Source organism: Xiphias gladius, chromosome 22 (genome assembly GCF_016859285.1).
Source record: "Xiphias gladius isolate SHS-SW01 ecotype Sanya breed wild chromosome 22, ASM1685928v1, whole genome shotgun sequence".
In the NCBI taxonomy this organism is placed as follows: Eukaryota; Metazoa; Chordata; class Actinopteri; order Istiophoriformes; family Xiphiidae; genus Xiphias; species Xiphias gladius.
In genome coordinates this window covers 9,582,170-9,599,724 of record NC_053421.1, presented here as the reverse complement: position 1 = coordinate 9,599,724, position 17,555 = coordinate 9,582,170, and the positions used below count along the sequence as shown (strand labels likewise).

At 38.4% G+C, this 17,555-nt stretch overlaps 1 protein-coding gene across 2 annotated transcripts; it reads right to left on the bottom strand.

Moving 5' to 3' along the window:
• Positions 1 to 9,952: 9,952 nt before the first annotated feature.
• tmem147 (transmembrane protein 147) lies at positions 9,953 to 14,846 on the bottom strand. 2 transcript variants are annotated; one of them, XM_040116627.1, is made up of 8 exons: positions 14,717 to 14,846; positions 13,849 to 13,951; positions 13,253 to 13,322; positions 13,017 to 13,082; positions 12,747 to 12,883; positions 12,552 to 12,636; positions 12,057 to 12,178; positions 9,953 to 10,821 (listed from the first exon to the last, which is right to left on the bottom strand). In XM_040116627.1, exons 2-8 carry the CDS (start codon positions 13,923 to 13,925, stop codon positions 10,701 to 10,703), a joined length of 678 nt encoding a protein of 225 aa, XP_039972561.1. In that variant the 5' UTR covers positions 13,926 to 13,951; positions 14,717 to 14,846; the 3' UTR covers positions 9,953 to 10,700. The 2 variants fall into 2 exon arrangements, with proteins under 2 accessions (XP_039972561.1, XP_039972562.1); XM_040116628.1 differs by lacking the exon at positions 14,717 to 14,846 and adding an exon at positions 14,562 to 14,701.
• Positions 14,847 to 17,555: the final 2,709 nt, after the last annotated feature.

Sequence of the window (17,555 nt, the reverse complement as noted above, 5' to 3'; positions counted from 1 at the left end):
GAATGTGTATGTTGTCTTTGTCTATCACAGAGCAGGGAAGGAGAAGTCCATAATTGGACAAAGTTGGCTAAACAGTTTTGAGCAGGTTGATTTAAGTTAAGCATGGAATAATCTGATGTATTCCAGGAAAGACCCAGGTGTGTTTGATCTAAAGAATATAGACACATCATATGGTTAGAGGCAACACAAATGTATGGTGTATTCAATTTAAAAAATGGAAATAAGGACAAAGCAACAATATAATAAGTAAACTAGAAATGTACTCAGTAGAGCATAGACCTCCACCAAGGCCAATGTCGAGTTCTTCCTTGGCCCGTGACCCATCCCTCCAGCAAGTCTGGTGCAAATTGGTTCAGTACTTTTTACGTAACCCTGCTGACAAACCAACAAACCAACAAACTAACAAACATGGGTGATCACATAACCTCCTTAGCTGACTAACAGGAATATTAAAATTTTAGTACATAAGTCGATATTCTCAAGCATCAATAGCAAATAAGTGCTAAAATAATAAAGAACAGTAAAGTACACACATGAATGCAGCTGAATGCGATTACAGTATAATAAGATGAATGTAGAAAGACACAGATTAAGTCTTATGCACTGTAAAGCCGGCACTGTATATAACACAAGGGTGATGGTGTATCAGTGTTCCTGATGACTTTCCTGTGTCCAACTAAAAGGGAGGAGGGGATGTTTAGATGTTGCACTGTATGCTATCACTAGTCTATCTGCAGATGTCTACAGTTGGCTATATGACCCTCGGGAGGGCTGATGCCAGCGGCCTGTATGTATCTAACGAGGACATCAAGCACGGACAATTTAACTATGCAAATGATACAGAAACATGATGGATAAAATAGTTATAGCCAGGGACACAGACACACACAGTTCTTTACAACTAAAAGGAATAATTATACATTTCGGGAAATGTGCTTATTCACTCTCTTGCCAAGAGTTAGATGAGAAGATTGATACCACACCATTGATACCATACAGATATTCTTGTGTCGGTATGGTAAATGTGTAACTGGAGCCAGCAGCTAGTAGCTTAACCTATCTTAAAGATTGGAAAAGGGAGAAACAGCGAGACTGGATCTGTTCAATGGAAAAAAAAAAATCTAACCACCGGCACATAAAGCTGGCGGGCAGCACTAATCAACATGTAATATCTTGTTTGTGTGAAGTTCAACAGTTTTACAAGGGGTTATATGCTGAGCAGCTACATGGCTGGGAGCAAGCCAAGAGACACTCTTTTGATATATCATAACCTGTGGACCTAAGCAGCCGATTACAAACATTGCAACTGATCAAAAAGATTTGGTTGTCCTTGACTGAAATTTCACCGGATAAATGTGAGCACGGCTTTGGGCGGAGGAAGTCAACGGACTTAAGAAGACTTGGCCGGCTGATTGTTACAGACTTTAAAAAGATTACAGGATCTTTTGAGGCGTTATTAGCTATCTTGCGTAAGTGTGTGCGTCTACAGTATGTTGATGAGAAGAGAGCATCAAAGCAGGCCAGCATCCTGTGGGCAGCCCAGGGCAGGACCAGTGGGCACAAGGCGGCAACGAGGTGGGTGTCCCGGAGAAGGCACCATGTCGTCTGCCTACACAGATACACACACACATGCACACACACATGCACACACACACACACACACACACACACACACACACACACACACACACACACACACACACACACACACACACACCCAAATCTTCCCCCTGGAACAAAAGGCCACAATGTAATTGAAGTAGTGTCGGAACTCAGGGGATGGAGAGATGGGAGGGATAGACAAACACACTCACAAACACACACTAAGAGGAGCTATCTAAAGCACTAAGCAAATAAATTTGAAATTAATACTCTATTTACAGCATTGTGTAAAATTTAAAACTAAAATTAAGGATAAAACAATGATTAAGGAGTGTTGGTGGTAAATCTCCTGATTACATAAAACATCCTTGACTCAGCTTGACTCAGTCGGATGTTTTATTCTAACAGAAAAGAAGAGGAATTGAAATGCAAATAATATGAATATGCACTGTGAATATATTTAGAAGTATCATTTATTTAGGCTCACTCAGTCACGTCATAGGTCAGTCTGGGAATAAGAGGCTGTTGCATCTTGGTGGTAGAAGTGCGTGCGAGAAGAAATGACAGTGAATAGAGGGTTTTTAGAATCTGTTTGGCTGAGGGAACTAAAGTGAGCAAGGGAAGATAAGCATAATAAATAACTGATAAGAGTTGATCAGATCTAAAATTTGATTAGATATAGCAGTATAAATGCTCGGTCTTGCTTGAAACTGGCTCATCTGGCTATTCTGCACTACATGGACATGCAATTTCGAATTACGTGGCAATTGTAGTATGTGCTTTACCTATATTTTAAAGAGATAATTTGTTAAATTGAGTAAAATGTTTAATGGATATTTTTCTAAACTAGTATTTTCTTCATCCAGTGAGGTTTTTAAAAACTTTCTTTCTCTGAAAAGATAAAGCTGAAGATTTAAGAAGACTGGAAACAACAATGGTCTGAGAAGCCTTGTGCGTGTTTATAATATCACTTTTCTATATTTTGCTTGTCTATACTCAAATTTGTCGAGGGTCAAGAATGTAATTAAAGAGCCATTTACAGTCTCCCAGAATAGTAGTGGGATGGTGACATGATTACTAGTGTTTTCAAAGTTTCAAAGCAAAATCTTTAAGTCAACATGTAATTGGAAGCTCAAAAATGAATCTCTTTGGTTAAACTGAATAAAATATTTTGTCATTATTAAAACATTGGGTTATTTTTTTATTCAATTTAGATCACGTGGGACCATGCTCAGTGACAAATTTGGCTTCTCTTACATGACTTTGCAGACTACAAGGAACGAAACTATCATGACTTGGAGATGCAATCACTGACATATTTGCCAGTGTCTTGCCATAAAACAATCCCACAGTGCATCGCCTGTGCTTGATGTTTGGGCAACAGCATCCAGGAGTTTCTTTTTCTTTAGATCTACAACAAGACAATTTTCTTCTGATAGAGTAGATTTAAATGTGCCAGTAAAACCAGCAACGGCTGCAGGGGTTTCAAACTGAAGCATCAGTCAGATTTCTGTGAATGACCAGACTCTCTATGAAATACTATGACTTCTCTGTATGTGTCTATGAGCCAGTCAGTCTATATCTGCCAATCTGTCTTTGTCCAGATCTCTTTGGGTGATTGCCTGCATTTGTGTTTGTGACGTACAACTGGATATTGAGTGTGAGCAAAGTCCGCAGAAACACTGATGGCGTTTGGCTGCCATCTAATGGTCAACCATTAGATGGCAGCCAAACAAATCAAATACATCTATTGAGTGAGCTGCTTCAACATTTATTTGCCTTCACGGTGAGTGAAATGATGTTTTCTGTACGTTTTTACATTTGAGGGATTACTCTTTCAAGGATGCCAACTTGCCAGATTTTTGTGCGTGTGTTTGTGCGTCTGATTGCACGCAGCCACATGAGAGATGCTAGAGAGGACAAGTGTCTCAGGCTCTTTCTGCCTCTCCTTCTTTTCCTGTCTGCAGGGAGAAACATGGTTTGACATGTTTTCTTTTTTTACAAAGCACACAAAAACAGGGTAAGCACCTGCCCAGCTGTTTTGTCACTGTAGGAAGTACACTAGACAAATCATACAGTTTTCTCCAGTTTACACTGATTGGGATTAAAGGGCTTTCCATGGGGGAAGAATTCAAGACAAACTCATACAAACACATACATGATGCTATGAAACAAATGCCTACCTGTTGCTTTTGTTTTGGACTGTATGTAAAGGAACTTTAAAACATGTGCTCTAAAAAGCTGCTATAAAATTAAACCTTACTTATTTCTATTCTATCATATCAAGAACACAGGACCATGAAATTTGAGATGTGTTTGTTCATTGGGCTTTTAACTACAGTCCATAAACTTCTGAGTAAAACATCTTTGTCCCAAGCTTAAACTTTTGTTTTACCGCTCCTTTACATGTCAACATCCAAAATCTACCATATTCCATAATGGCTCTTTGCTGTTTCATGCGAGACAGCTAGCGACTTCCCTAAGTTTGTCTGCTTAAAACAGACACCTACATTATGTTGGTACCAGCAGTCTCCAAAAGAGATGCAAAGTGCTGGGTGTTTTCTGTGAAATGATGATGTGATGTGATGATGACTGTACATAGTATGCCATGGAACGTTAAACTTTGACAAGATTTAAGATGACTTACGTGTTCTCTGATTTTCTGCCTTTTATCTGCTGAAAAAAATTCAACAGCAATTGTCTTCCCAGAAACGATGTCCCAGTTACTTTGGACAACTGACATACCTTAGTGTGAACAGTTTTTGTTAGTCCCTATGAGACTCATCCAGTAGCTAGCTCTCTGCATACCCTCCCCACTCCTCTCGTGGATTGACCTTTAAGGTCACCTACAATGCAGTCACTCAAGTCCACAACAGTTCTTTTGTAAATGCATCTGCTGTTGTGGCTGCATGTTGGTGTCTCCAGAGGAATGTTATTTCTTTGGTCTGCTGGGCAACCAAGACCAACTAACTTCGATAGACGTATCCCTTAAAAGGAAGACTTAAAGGAAAAGACTACCAAGTAGATGTGACCTCTTCTTTAGTATAAATTTTAATCAAGGCCAAAGCAAGCATGCAACAAGTAATTCAAAGTGAGATATTAAAGGAATGCATATCAATCCATAAAAAAAACCATAATGATAAAAAGAGTTTATGAAGAGTTTGGTACATTGAAACTGCTGGAAAATGGAGTCAAAGCCATTCTAAAATCCTGTAATCCAAACAATCACAGCAGACTGTTTTACCTGACATGTCTTCATGACATCAAGGGTTCTTTTTACTCCTTTTATTGTCACTTGATTTGTGAGGAAGTAGTTTGTCCCAGCACGTACATAGACAGGTAAATACCTGTATTTTATGAACAAAAACAGTAATAGGTGTAACAAGGTAATTAAGAATTTATTAGGTAATTATTCAACACCTCCCAGTGCAAAAATTGTAATCACTTGTAGTTAGAAACTGTATGTCATATTTGTGGTCCACAGTAAGTACTTAATAATGAGTAGTTACACTCTTAGGGACAAAAATGAAAAATAACTTACAAGGCAGTTACGCAGAAATTAGCACAGAAAATGCAACATTACGTTGTGATATGCAAACTAGCGAGAAGCCAGCAGTTGCTGGGTCATTGTTTTAATTACGTTAAGTGACAGAAAAATAACTTACTATAATGCTCAAAAAGAGGGATCCAAATAATGATTTTCAATCAGCATTTCCTTGTTGATAGTTTGACATAAATTGCATGAACTTTTGTGGACCCGCTGGAAAGACAAAATATTTTAATTAATAACCTGAAAAAAAGTTACACAGAATTAATATTTTGGCATTTTACAATTGATTGCATAAGGTAATTTGTGTGCATGTCCATTCTGAGAACTGCTAACAGGCTCTGCAGCTTTCCTAAATCCTAGTTGATGGTGGATGACTGCTAGATTAAAAATGTGAATAAAATGCTCTGTAATCATATGCCAAATATTAAAACCAAAAGTAACTCAGAGTTTTGGGCAGAGACAAGCTCTCACCCTCCAACTCTTTGCAAATGACTGATGTGAATCTGGCCCCTTGCTCTGAGCTGAAATGGTTTTTCCAGTCTCCAGCAGCACCTGACACAAAAACACACACACCAAGACAACCTCATAAAATGTTGTAGATGCAGATCTGAATTTTTAGCGTACGAATTTAACCCATAAAAAGATCAGGAGACATGACTCAGTCAGTAAAACAAACAGCACTACATACAGTACATGGGCACAAGCAAAAGTGGAAAATAAATTATTGTAATTAAAGCTAATTTAAATGTGCTTATTTAATAAAAATGCTATCATGCCTCCAGCAGGGTTATCAGTGAAATGCATGATGGACACATGGAGCCTCACCTTTCCTGAAGAATGGAAATTTGCTGGAGTCCATGTGCATCTTCCAGACCAGGCTGATGTTGGACATGCTGTCGGCCTCCATGGTCTTGGCAGTATGCACAATACCAGGATGCTGAAACTGAAGCTGCTAAATTTGGCTCAGGATCCTGAGAGGAACAGCAAAAAGATAAACATCCTGGTTTGCAAAAGTCAAATAATTATATCTCTTGATGCACATCCCTAAACATAAGCCACACAAAGTAAGAGACTAGCATCACAGAGCCAAAACGTACTGAACTGCAACACAGTGCTCTTACTCAGGCAACATGATGCTGCTCAAGCACCTCCTGCATCTCTTCATTACAACCAGCCTACACACGGGGAGGCTCAATATGTTTCCATGGATAGGCAAAGATGGAGGGAGCTCATTGTGGCCTTTTATTTACCAGGGGAAGAAGAGGAGTAATGAGAAACTTAACACCCCCTGAAAATCCAAATAGGGACATAAATAAAACAGTCTGTCGCATTACTCGACTAAGTTTTATCACTGCTCTTCGCCGTATTAAAAACAGCTAATGTCTTTCCAATAAAAAACACTGACCTGACTTCGGGTACGTGACAGCCATGGCGTCATAGTTTTTAAAGGTGAATTCCTGTGAAAACTTCAAGCTCTGAGCAGTCAGTCTTTAAGGAATAAAGGAGGAATAAAGTAACGTCTAAGTCTGCTCCCCCTTCAGTTAGTGTTTCCCTCCAGCTACAGCTGCCTTAAACCCCAACAGTACCAACCTGCAGACCACTACAAGTAGAACCTACGGCAAGACACGCCCACCACACGACACGCCCGTCGCAGGACACGCCCTCCACGCGACACATGCATCACGAGACACGGGCATCGCGAGACACGCCCAGTGCAAGACACGCCCACTCGATGGAGCCCAGAGGTCGGTTTTAATACCAACTTCAGACGTGCTAACCCAATCACTAATCACTAGGCTTATCTGACGTGTCTACAGACGGCTAAAACTGAAAGAGATGTGCAATATCTTTATTTTATCGCGGCCAATCTGGGCAGGTTTATGCCACTGAGCAGCACGTCTTTATTTTCCATCCAAAGACTTGTCTTCACCTCGCACAGTAAGCCTGGATATCCTGAGAAAAATGAACTGGTTTAACTTGTGTTTTTGACATAACACAACATTGGCTTTAGGAATTTGTGTATAGTACGGATACAGTAGACTGCAATATCTGTGATAGTTGTAGTCTACAATATGAATATAACCTCTTCAATTCTTTAAGTATGATGAGGCGACATAAAACTTTTGCTTACAAGTCGCATGCGAGGGTTCTTGAAATGACATCTGATCTTAAGCCCTGACCCTCTAAATATCTGAAAGCTCAATGAAAACTGTTTTTCTTTTGTAATTTTTTTCCCTCTCCCCGTGTATTTTCGATTCATGTTTTGAATTCCTTTAGTTTGAGAGGGACAGGGCCAGCAATGAAGTCTGGGCAGCCGATTTATAGACAGCAGACTGATATGATGGCTGCCCTAGATGACAATTGTAGCCCATCTAAATTTTTATGTGAAATGACTGAGTAACATGAAGGTTAAACCATAAACATGGCATGATGATCCCCTATGTAGCATTTAATGGTCTACCCTGTCTTATACACAGAAGAATATGAATAGAAATAACAGTTATTGTAGACTGAGTAGAAGCTGAATGGATCGGCTCTAATGAGATGTGAGTGTTTCCGTGAGGCGCTGTTCATCTCGAACGAGCCTTACGCCCCGCCCACATCGTTCACGTCATTGTGCTTCATTCAGGAAGTGGGAATTCCGGATGATTAAATCGTGTGCTGTGATCAAATGGTCAAAGAAATTACGTCCTTTGTCTTTTCCTAAACACTTTTCCTTGACCTTGATGGAAAAAAAAAATCATGAGATCAGGGAAAGATAGGAGGAAGAATATGATTTTGGAAAGTTAATTTCTGAGGGTGGAGGCAGCATATTAGTCCATCCTGATGTGCGGCGGTAACTATGCTATAGGCTAACCTTAGCTAGGTAAATAAGCTATCGTTTGGAATGAACAGAGGTGGTAAACTAAGCTACGTCACCCATTTCACTGGCATTAAGGACACATAGTATATTGTTTTCAGGGAGCAGACTGCAGACAGGAAACCCGTACACCGAGTTAACCTGTCTGTCTCTCTCTAGCGTTATTCATTTTCAACAGCATCATGATGCTGGCAAGGAGCCTGCTGGCTGACACACCTGTTTCCACCTGGCTCAGGACAGGTAGGCAATGCTAGAAAGCGAGACACATACCTGATACAGTTACAGTACAGCCACGCCCATCCACCACACGTTTATTTTCTGTTTTCAGTGTTAATATGGACACAGTGAGAACAGCTTTGTCAAATATTGTCTGGAGGTCAATTAAAAGTCACTAACTTGCATATTTCACTGAGAGGCTTTGTGAACCAGAGAGTGTTTTTTTTCCTTATAATAAAAAAAAGGGAAAGAGCAATTCAAAAGAATAATTTAAATGAATTGAAACAAAATATTCATATCCCCTTTGACTAGTATTATTCAAAGGGGATTAACTTTTCTTAGTCCATTCCATAGACTGTAGTCAATCCCTGTAAAATGCTGTGTTGAAATTGTCTTCCAAACTGGCCCAGGTAGAAACAACAAGACAGTTGGAGGCTCCTTGCTCGCAAAAAACTAAAACCGGTAAATGTTCTGTTGCACATCCATTAACATAAACCATACAAAGAAAAACACTAAAATCACAGTACCAGAACATACTGGTGGGCAACACACAGAGATCAGTACTCTCCCTCAGGCAGCACTAATGCTGCTTAAACACCTGTATATGCATTTTTTTGGTGGTCATTTGTTTTCCATACATTTTGCACTTTAGAGCACCACAAACACGATCACTGATATTACATATAATAGTATAAAGTATGCTGCTCATGTGTGTAAAAAGGTGAACAAACATATATTGTATTCACAAAAGTTGGTAAAACCTTCTACTTTCCCTGGAGACAAGTAGGGAGGCTAAAAAGAGACAACAGATATGAAAATTAATACACTGTACCTGATTTGGGGTAAGTCACAGAAAACACATCAGGGTCTAAAGCTCTGCAGGGGGGTTGGTAGCCTACATGTTGCAAATTACTCGTTTGTGACATGACTTTTGACTGTCATGAGCTGAACTTAGGGTGAGGTAAGGTGAAGTTCAAGTAAAGACCCTCCCTCCACTTTTTACTCGGTTCCCTTTTTTAAATTTCATTCTTTATCTCCTGTCTCCACACACACTCTTTTTACTTGATTCAGTGTATGTTCAAGGGTGTTTTCAAAACCAATGTCTCTTGCGTCCATTATCTTCCTTATCCCCTTTTCTTCAGCATTCCTTTGCCGTGTTTTCATACCCTCCCTCCGAGGAGACCAGGACATTTAGGTATGTTCAGGTTTTTCTCTTATGCAGGTGTAATAGATGTTCCAATTGCATGACTTCAAGTACATACAGTAAGTTACAAATCTGAATGGTTGATTTAAGGGAAGGGGGAGGAATGGAAATACTCTTTGGCTAACAATTAGTAATAATGGTATTAGATCTCAGTATGTTAAGATGACAACATCTCGAATGGTCATCGCTGCATGAAAATTACATTAAAGAAATACAGACACAGGAGCTTCTTCATCTCAACTGACATGAGATGCTCTCAAGTCAGATACTTACTCTGGCTTCAGTATCCAAGATAAATACCGGTGATAAGACCACATAGTGCCCCAAGTATTAATGTGTGAATGCATGAATACAGACTCCACCATTGCTGAAAAACATCATGTATCATCATGTATGTAAGTTTGTGATGTCACAGAAAACAATATTAAAAAAAAAATTACTTCTTTTCTTAAACATGGCAGATCTTTCACAACAAAAACACTTAATACTTCAGTCTGATCAATCAAGAACTGACAGTGAGTAAGACAATAGAAAGACATTTATTTGCGTCAAAAATCACAGATGTTTACAATTCAACATAATGTCATAATGAACTGGGAACCTCAGTATATTCATACTGCAGAAACTTTCAATTATTGAGTTAAACTTTTAATCTTTCTGACAATGTCTTCAATAATTAGAAAAATCTTGCTACAGTTGTGTTTCAAGTACTTGTATATTTATTTGTATATAAATAAATCGATAAATTTGTGGCCACACAATGAACTATCACTGTCATCCATCTGTTATTAATCCACTCAGTACATTTCACTATCTAATCTAGGCATTTACGTTGGTTCATTAGACAACACACAGAAATATGTTATTTATAAAGTCTCATTTCATTTGTGGTCATTCAGATACAAAATTAACCTTTTCTCAAAGGCAACACAGTTTAGGTAAGCCAATCATATTACAGAAGCCTCCCGATGTCACCATTCATCCTGCAATTTTAGTTTTTCCCCATCAACAGACCATACAGGCTGATCAAAACAAACTGGGAGAAAAGGTTAGCTCACCAGTTGGTGGCCTGTATGTCAGCCTGTTTTGTGTACATTGGACCAGTCCAACTACCCAATATCAACAAGCATTTTTCAGCAGTCTTAGGTGTTGTATGGTGATACTAAGACTGATATGGTGTCAGGGGTCAGCTTCTGATTTATGACCACCCCGGTCAACACTGGACCAAAGAGACTGTAATAGGCCTATCCCAGGGTGCTGAGGTTTACTTAGTTGCTGTGGACCAGAGTAACAAAGAGAAACAGCGAGCAGAGAGAGATAGCACCAGTCAGCACGGCTTTGACCAGCAACACTGTCCAACTGCCCAAGATGAAGACATGGACAAACAACCTGAAGACACAGACAAAAACATAATGTAAGCGACAATGTTAAAAAACTAAAAACTGGCATTGCTGAATCCATCCATCACTGCAACAGATAAGTAATGAGTTGATTCAACCGATCTCTGATATTTACTCACCCATTCTGTATATCACAAAACTTCAATTATCAGAGATTTTAATATTTCTATCTTTTCTACTTGTTCATGCATTTGTGAGCCTAAATATTTTAAATAAATTTCTCTAGATACATAAACCACACAAGCAAGCAGCCAAGTATTTGATTGTGCCATTTTGTCTATAAGCTGTGGTCAAACCTAGCCACCAACACTGACAGCACAATGAACCCTTTGACAATGTGGAAATTCAATAAAATAATCTACTAGCCCTCTTGTTGGTCTCTCATTCTTGGAATCTTCTTGGATTAGTGAGCAGATGGGTGTGAATAATACATTTTAAATCAGGTAAAACACATTGATACAATTTGAAGAGATTGGTAAAGAGATTTTAAGTACATCAAGTTAGGTAAGTTACTGTATACATTATTTAGTTATTTTTAATGTATTTCTCTTATTTGCACGTATTATGTATTTTCTGATGTACAGTTTTTAAATCCCTTAATTGCTTGCAAATTAAGTCCTTGTAAATAAAATGCACCTATCGTTATTTCTCATGTTGCTGTTAACTACTGCCATCCTGTGGTTTACAAAGTTAAGTACAGCCACTACGCAGGCGGTCAAACCCTTGCTGAACTGAATTTTGCCTTAAACAAACAGATTGACATAGAAAATACACATATTATAACTCCCTGTGGAGAGTTCTATTGAATGACTGATACCACCCTCGGTGCATTCTCAGTGAGGACCCAAAGCCAGAATTTGTTAGCTCAGCTTAGCATAAAGACTAAAAACGGAGGAAACAGGTGGCCTAGCTCTGTTCAAAAGTAGCAAAATCTGCCTATCGACACTGCTAAAGTTCACCAATTGACACGTATCTTCTTTGTTTGTCTCCACTCATGCAATTAAATCAAATGGGACAAAAATGACTCCTGGCAGTCTGGATAACTGACTCGATTTGAGCTTGAACCGTAAACTTTTTAAACAATAATAGCAATGTCCCATTCCTGAAGATACAGAAACACTTTTATTCTGCCTCTCTGAGTACTGTATGTAGTACGTCTGCAGGTGTGTATATGTTGGTGTTGAGTATACATTATAAGTGTGTGTAAAAGTGTGTGAGACTTACTCCATTAAGAAGGCCTTATAGACACACAGAGCCAGCAGCACAGTAACAGGCAGCCTGAAGCTCTTAGGAAGGTCATATCGTGTAAACATCCACACCACTGCTGCCATGGCAATATAATGGACCTATATACCGGCATAATAATCACTGGTTATGATCAAATTTTACATCCTGTAAATAATATAACAGACCTATGAATAGACAGAGAGAAAGCACATTGAGAATGAAACATTTTAGAACCAATGTTTATCTGAACATCCAGACAATTACTTTTATCTTTTCTGTAGACCATTGCAGTCAACATGGAGAGTGAATGTGAGGAAAAAAAACTGGAGGAACATTCAAAATATGATAGCACTTCTGTGAATACAGTGGAAGGAGGTGAGTGACTGGCATAAAAAGAAAACACATTGAATTAAAGACGAAGACAGAAGATTGGAAACACAGGAGCAGACAATCAGAATGGAGAAACGAGAGCAGAAGAGCACAGCTACTTACCAAACTAATGTTAGAGTCAAAGCTCATCTGGATGTATTTCCAGTCAAACTCAATCCCTCTGGCTCCCACCCACAGAGGAAGACACCTGAAGAACCATAACAGGACACAAACAGTCAGATTCAATGTTTAGACATGTACAATAATTTGATCAAATGTAGCTCATGTTTCTTCTGCACGATCAGTGTTACTGCTTACCTGGACATGACAAGTTCTGCTGTTGCCCAGCCCATGGCAGCCACCATGATCTTGTACTCTCCTTTACCAGCATTACGAGACATCACAAGATGTAGGCCCAACAGGTCTGCCAGGTCCACTGTTGCCTTCATAAATTCCTGCAGGACATGTGCACCCATATTTCAGCCTCCTACACATGCATGTAATTTAAATGCCCCCCCCTCCTTTTTTTTTTTTTTGTGCAATTACAGTCGTAGGATATATTTGACAGAAATACAGCTCAACACTCACCCCTACAAAGTCATAAACACCAGCTCCTCCTTCCCATGTGGGGAAGAATGTAGCTAAGAACAGCATCTGAAGCATAAAAAGAAAACCCGCTTAATCACAACAAAACACAAGGAAGTTAATGACATTAAAGTCTGTGTTTTATCTGCAATATTCCCTGCCTGATTTTCTTAATTTTATTCCAGGGACTTTAAATGAAAAAAATGACAGATCATTTTATTACCAGAGAGCACACTCACCTTACAGAGTTGGACAAACAGGTAGGTTGCACCAGCCTGGACACATCTCCAGAAGGCATTGTACTCTGAACTAAAAGGTTGAACATACAAACAGAGAGTTAAATGGTAGGACTGTAAAATAAGAAGGCACAGAATGCACTATGTAACAGATTATTATGAGATAAGGCAGAAATGATCAGTTTTGGATGCAATGTTTGAAGATATGAGAGCAATAATAGTCAAAGAAAAAGTCAGCATTATGCTGTTAAGCAAAAGTACTGCCAAATTCAAGACCACTCTTAGAACACAGTTCTAAGAGGATTATATGGACCCTCGTCCAAACCCCCGACATTACTAAGCTGATTATTAACAGACTTTTTAGTCTCTGAGCATATGTTGCTACAGCATAGGGATACAAATGAAACCATGTTAACAATGACATAAAAAATAGCCATCACAGTAATTTCCCATTGTGTTACAGCATTTGACTTCTAATCCATTCCTCCAGCTACTGTATACTTTTGTGTCCATGACTGGACTGATGGATGTCATACAGTATATAGTCATGCATCATTCACCACCCATGTTGCAGATCCCTGATTCAGTGAGACACTTACAGGCCACTGCACTTGTATGTTATAAAGTAAGGGAAATACGCCAGGGCAAAGCAGTTTCCAAAGTGAAACAGTGTCATGATGTCTGGGCACAAAATTCAGCTCCCTGGAGAAAGGGGGGGAGAGAGAGATTTCAGTTTTTTAATACCCATTTTGACACAGAAAAATAATGTCAGAAAATAGTGAGGTCAAGGTGACACATTCAAATGTCTTCTTCTGTGGGACCAAAAGCCATTCAATTTACGATGGTATAAAAGTGAGAAAAGGCCACAATTTCTCACATTTGGGAAGCTAAATCAAGAGAATGTTTTACATTAGTTTGCTCACTGGTTTAACTGATTAATCGATTATCATACTTGTAGTTGGTTGATTTTTCTGGGACTGACTAATCGATTGTTTCAGCACTATATAAAACATTATTTGTTGTATTCATTTGATGTTTTAATAGAACTACATGTTTACATGTTAGTGTCTTCTAAATATCAGCTGTACTTTATTTAGACCATCATTAACGGTTTTGGATGTTGTAGCTACCCGGGCACAAACCATAGACTGTACATAAAAACCGGCCAACGGGTCGATTTATATTTGTCACCACCGAGTAAAATATTTAGCAGGGATACTTTTCAGTTCGTTTACAGAGCTATAAAACCATGTAATATCATTAAGGAAAAGAACAATCTGTACATTAGCTACCTAAAATACAATCCCCTCACCGGTGTAGCCACACCGCTAAAGCTAATGTCAGCTCACAAGTCTTGAGGATAGTTTCTCCCTCTGAAGGTTAAACACACAGCTATAATTAATCTAGTTAACATCTAAACCACATGGCAGCAGCTGTAAAACAGGAGCCTTCAGTGTGGGCACTTACTATTTACAAAGAGCTGGTAAGAAGCTGACCGAAGCAGGCTATTTCACTAGGGTCTCGTTGAATGATAAACGGAAGTACGCTCGGCTCCACCTCCAAATGCCTCCGACAATGTCACCATTAGGAACTTAACTAAGTGTTCCACATGATGCTCTCCTCTGTCAAATGTCGTCTGTTAAATTAAGGTAATATCTGTGTGTGTGTGTGTGTGTGTGTGTGTGTGTGTGTGTGTGTGTGTGTGTGTGTGTGTGTGTGTGTGTGTATGTGTGTGTATAATTTCTAAATATAGAGATTATAGGAGTGTGAGTGAATTATTAACATTATAAATTATGGTTACCATTTTCATAACTACCTGTGGTGCATTCAGGACACATCCCAAAATTGATGGTTATGTAAAAGATAAATGTAAGACAGACAAAAATAAACATATAGGTTAGCTAGTTACAAAAAACATATTTTTTTCCCAAAATTCTTTGTCACACATATCAGGTATCTCTGCAGTCTTTATTTATCTGTTATGATAATGCTATCTTTATGTTAGTACCAATTACCCCTGTGGCAAGGACCCTTACATAGAATCACTGCTCTGGGCTACCTGGAATGATTGTGGAGTAGCTCAACTAATTTGATTAAAATAAATTAATAAATAAACGGAAATAAATTATGACAATAACAAAACTATATAATAAAATACATTGCATATTTGTATTAGGAGGAAAATGAACAAGTAGGATGACAATCTAATGTAACGCAGATCTTTAGTGTATTTTTTGTCATAATAACCTGCAACCCTCGACCTACAATCGGCCGAACGCACAGGACATGCCCCAGCTTCTCTCCATAAGTTGTATCATCATAAAGCTGCATTGTCAGAAATACAACAGAAGAGCAACCGGTGTATCTGCTTACAGTGCAGCCAAACAGATGCACGTTGTACGAACGTGTAGAGGCATTTTGAATCCAGGGGCGGGAATGACAGACTCCGCCACTAACAATGGAAACTACAGTATAAAGAGGAAATTACAGAATGTAAATACACTGAAAGGCAATTGCAGAAAAAAATGCATATATATAGTAAATAGTAACTTTAACTGCAGGTTTTGCAATTGGGGGGGGGGGACTAGTTATTAATGTACCACCACCACCCCAAACCGTTCCACTAAGCCATCCCATCTATCGAAGGGCTACGATGAAGGGGTACCTGAGCCAAACTACCGATAGGTCTATAAAAGATGGGAAACCCTGGTATAGACCATCAGTGAAGAAGGCTGCGGGCACGCAAATGTCATGGGCGTGTTGTTGTCCATCTCAGTTTCTCTTATTTAGTTGCAGCAATTTGAATGACAACAAGAAATGCCTCCTTGATTACATCTGCTATGGAGTTTTTTTTCTCTTGTTTTGGCTATTGATAACTAGAAAACATGTCCACCATTTCCAAAAAGTTAATACCTCTGTCTTTTTCTTCCTTGAGACTTCTGCTCCTCAGACCCATCATCAACTCTTTGTATTTAACTGAAATCTTTGTTTCACTAATTTTCATTCAAATAAGAGAAGACCAAAAATCATTGGTTCTAATCTACTTTGGAGTAGCATGCTTTAATAATGCTACAAAACCTACATTTATAAGTGGCCAGACACACTCTAAAGGTTGAGTAGTACAAAATAAACACAGAGCCCTGTCTTGAGTTTTCTTTTTAAGTCAGTACACGTACTTAGAACAAATGATGGGGAAATTTTTTTTAAATAGAATAAGAAAACAAAGTGGGGCAGAATCCAGTTGTGTGTAGTGGCGCGAAAAACTCGGTTCCAATGCATCTGAAAGATTAAATAAAATCTTCTGCATTAAAAACTGCCCAGTCTCCATGCTTGAATGGGGAAATCAGACTTCAGGCAAATGACTAGATTTGAATCTTCTTAGTCAAGAGACCATGACCTTGTGCTGACCTCTGTCTACCTGACTACTCTTACCTTGGTTCCAGTGAGATGTTACCCATAGAAACAATATGCATCATTGTGCTTTAGTCAAACAGCAGAGAGATGAAGAGCTAAGAGATGGACACACCTCACCCTCACATTTCTCCTCGGTTCAAAATTTCAACACTGTTGAATGGTTCTGATTTAGGTCTTCGAGAACATGACTGTTTTGGGTTTTTTTTAATTTTTCAACCCCTTTACACTCTATGTAAGATATGCTGAAAAGCAAAAATATATGAGTCCTTATAAAAAACAAAACAAAACCTGTAGTTCAATTATATATGTCTGAAATATTGTATTGATTGTTAAAAACTAGTGGACAGTTCATCCACAGAAAAAAAAGTCCTATTGTTAGTAATAACAAAAACAAAATACAAAACTAACAATAACAGTTGTCAATCATGGTAATTGAAAAGAGTGACCATCCAGGTTTTTTTTACATTTTTGTAAGAAAAAATTATTGGTGGTAAAATGTTAAATTAAATCTATTCAAGAATATATTTATTACAGGGCATATAAAATCATTGACTTATTAGTATTGGTTTCATCTTATGTATATAATATCTTTTAAAGAACCAATTAACATATACACAATTTATTCGGAATTATTTCAGTTCTAACCACTGGTGCTGTGTCTTGCATTTTAGTCAACAGTATCATAATTTTCTAAAACACATCAACATACTGTAATGAAAAAACACATGTTAATCATAAAAAAAACTGTAGACTAATATCTTGGTGTCTCGGCTCAAGTCTATAGGTGTCTCTTGAACTAAGACTTTAATTAAAAAAAGTTCTATTAACAGTATATGCATCCTTCACTAAAACTAGTGCCCATAGTTACATAGACGTATGAAATGTTTTTCCT

What these genes read in the sequence shown, in the direction of transcription:
- tmem147 (XM_040116627.1), bottom strand. Translation starts at nt 13,925, where the DNA reads ATGACACTGTTTCACTTTGGAAACTGCTTTGCCCTGGCGTATTTCCCT. An exon ending in ACATACAAGTGCAGTGGCCT is followed by an intron (nt 13,323 to 13,848) that starts GTAAGTGTCTCA and finishes TCAACCTTTTAG; the next exon opens with TTCAGAGTACAATGCCTTCT. An exon ending in TGTTTGTCCAACTCTGTAAG is followed by an intron (nt 13,083 to 13,252) that starts GTGAGTGTGCTC and finishes TTTATGCTTCAG; the next exon opens with ATGCTGTTCTTAGCTACATT.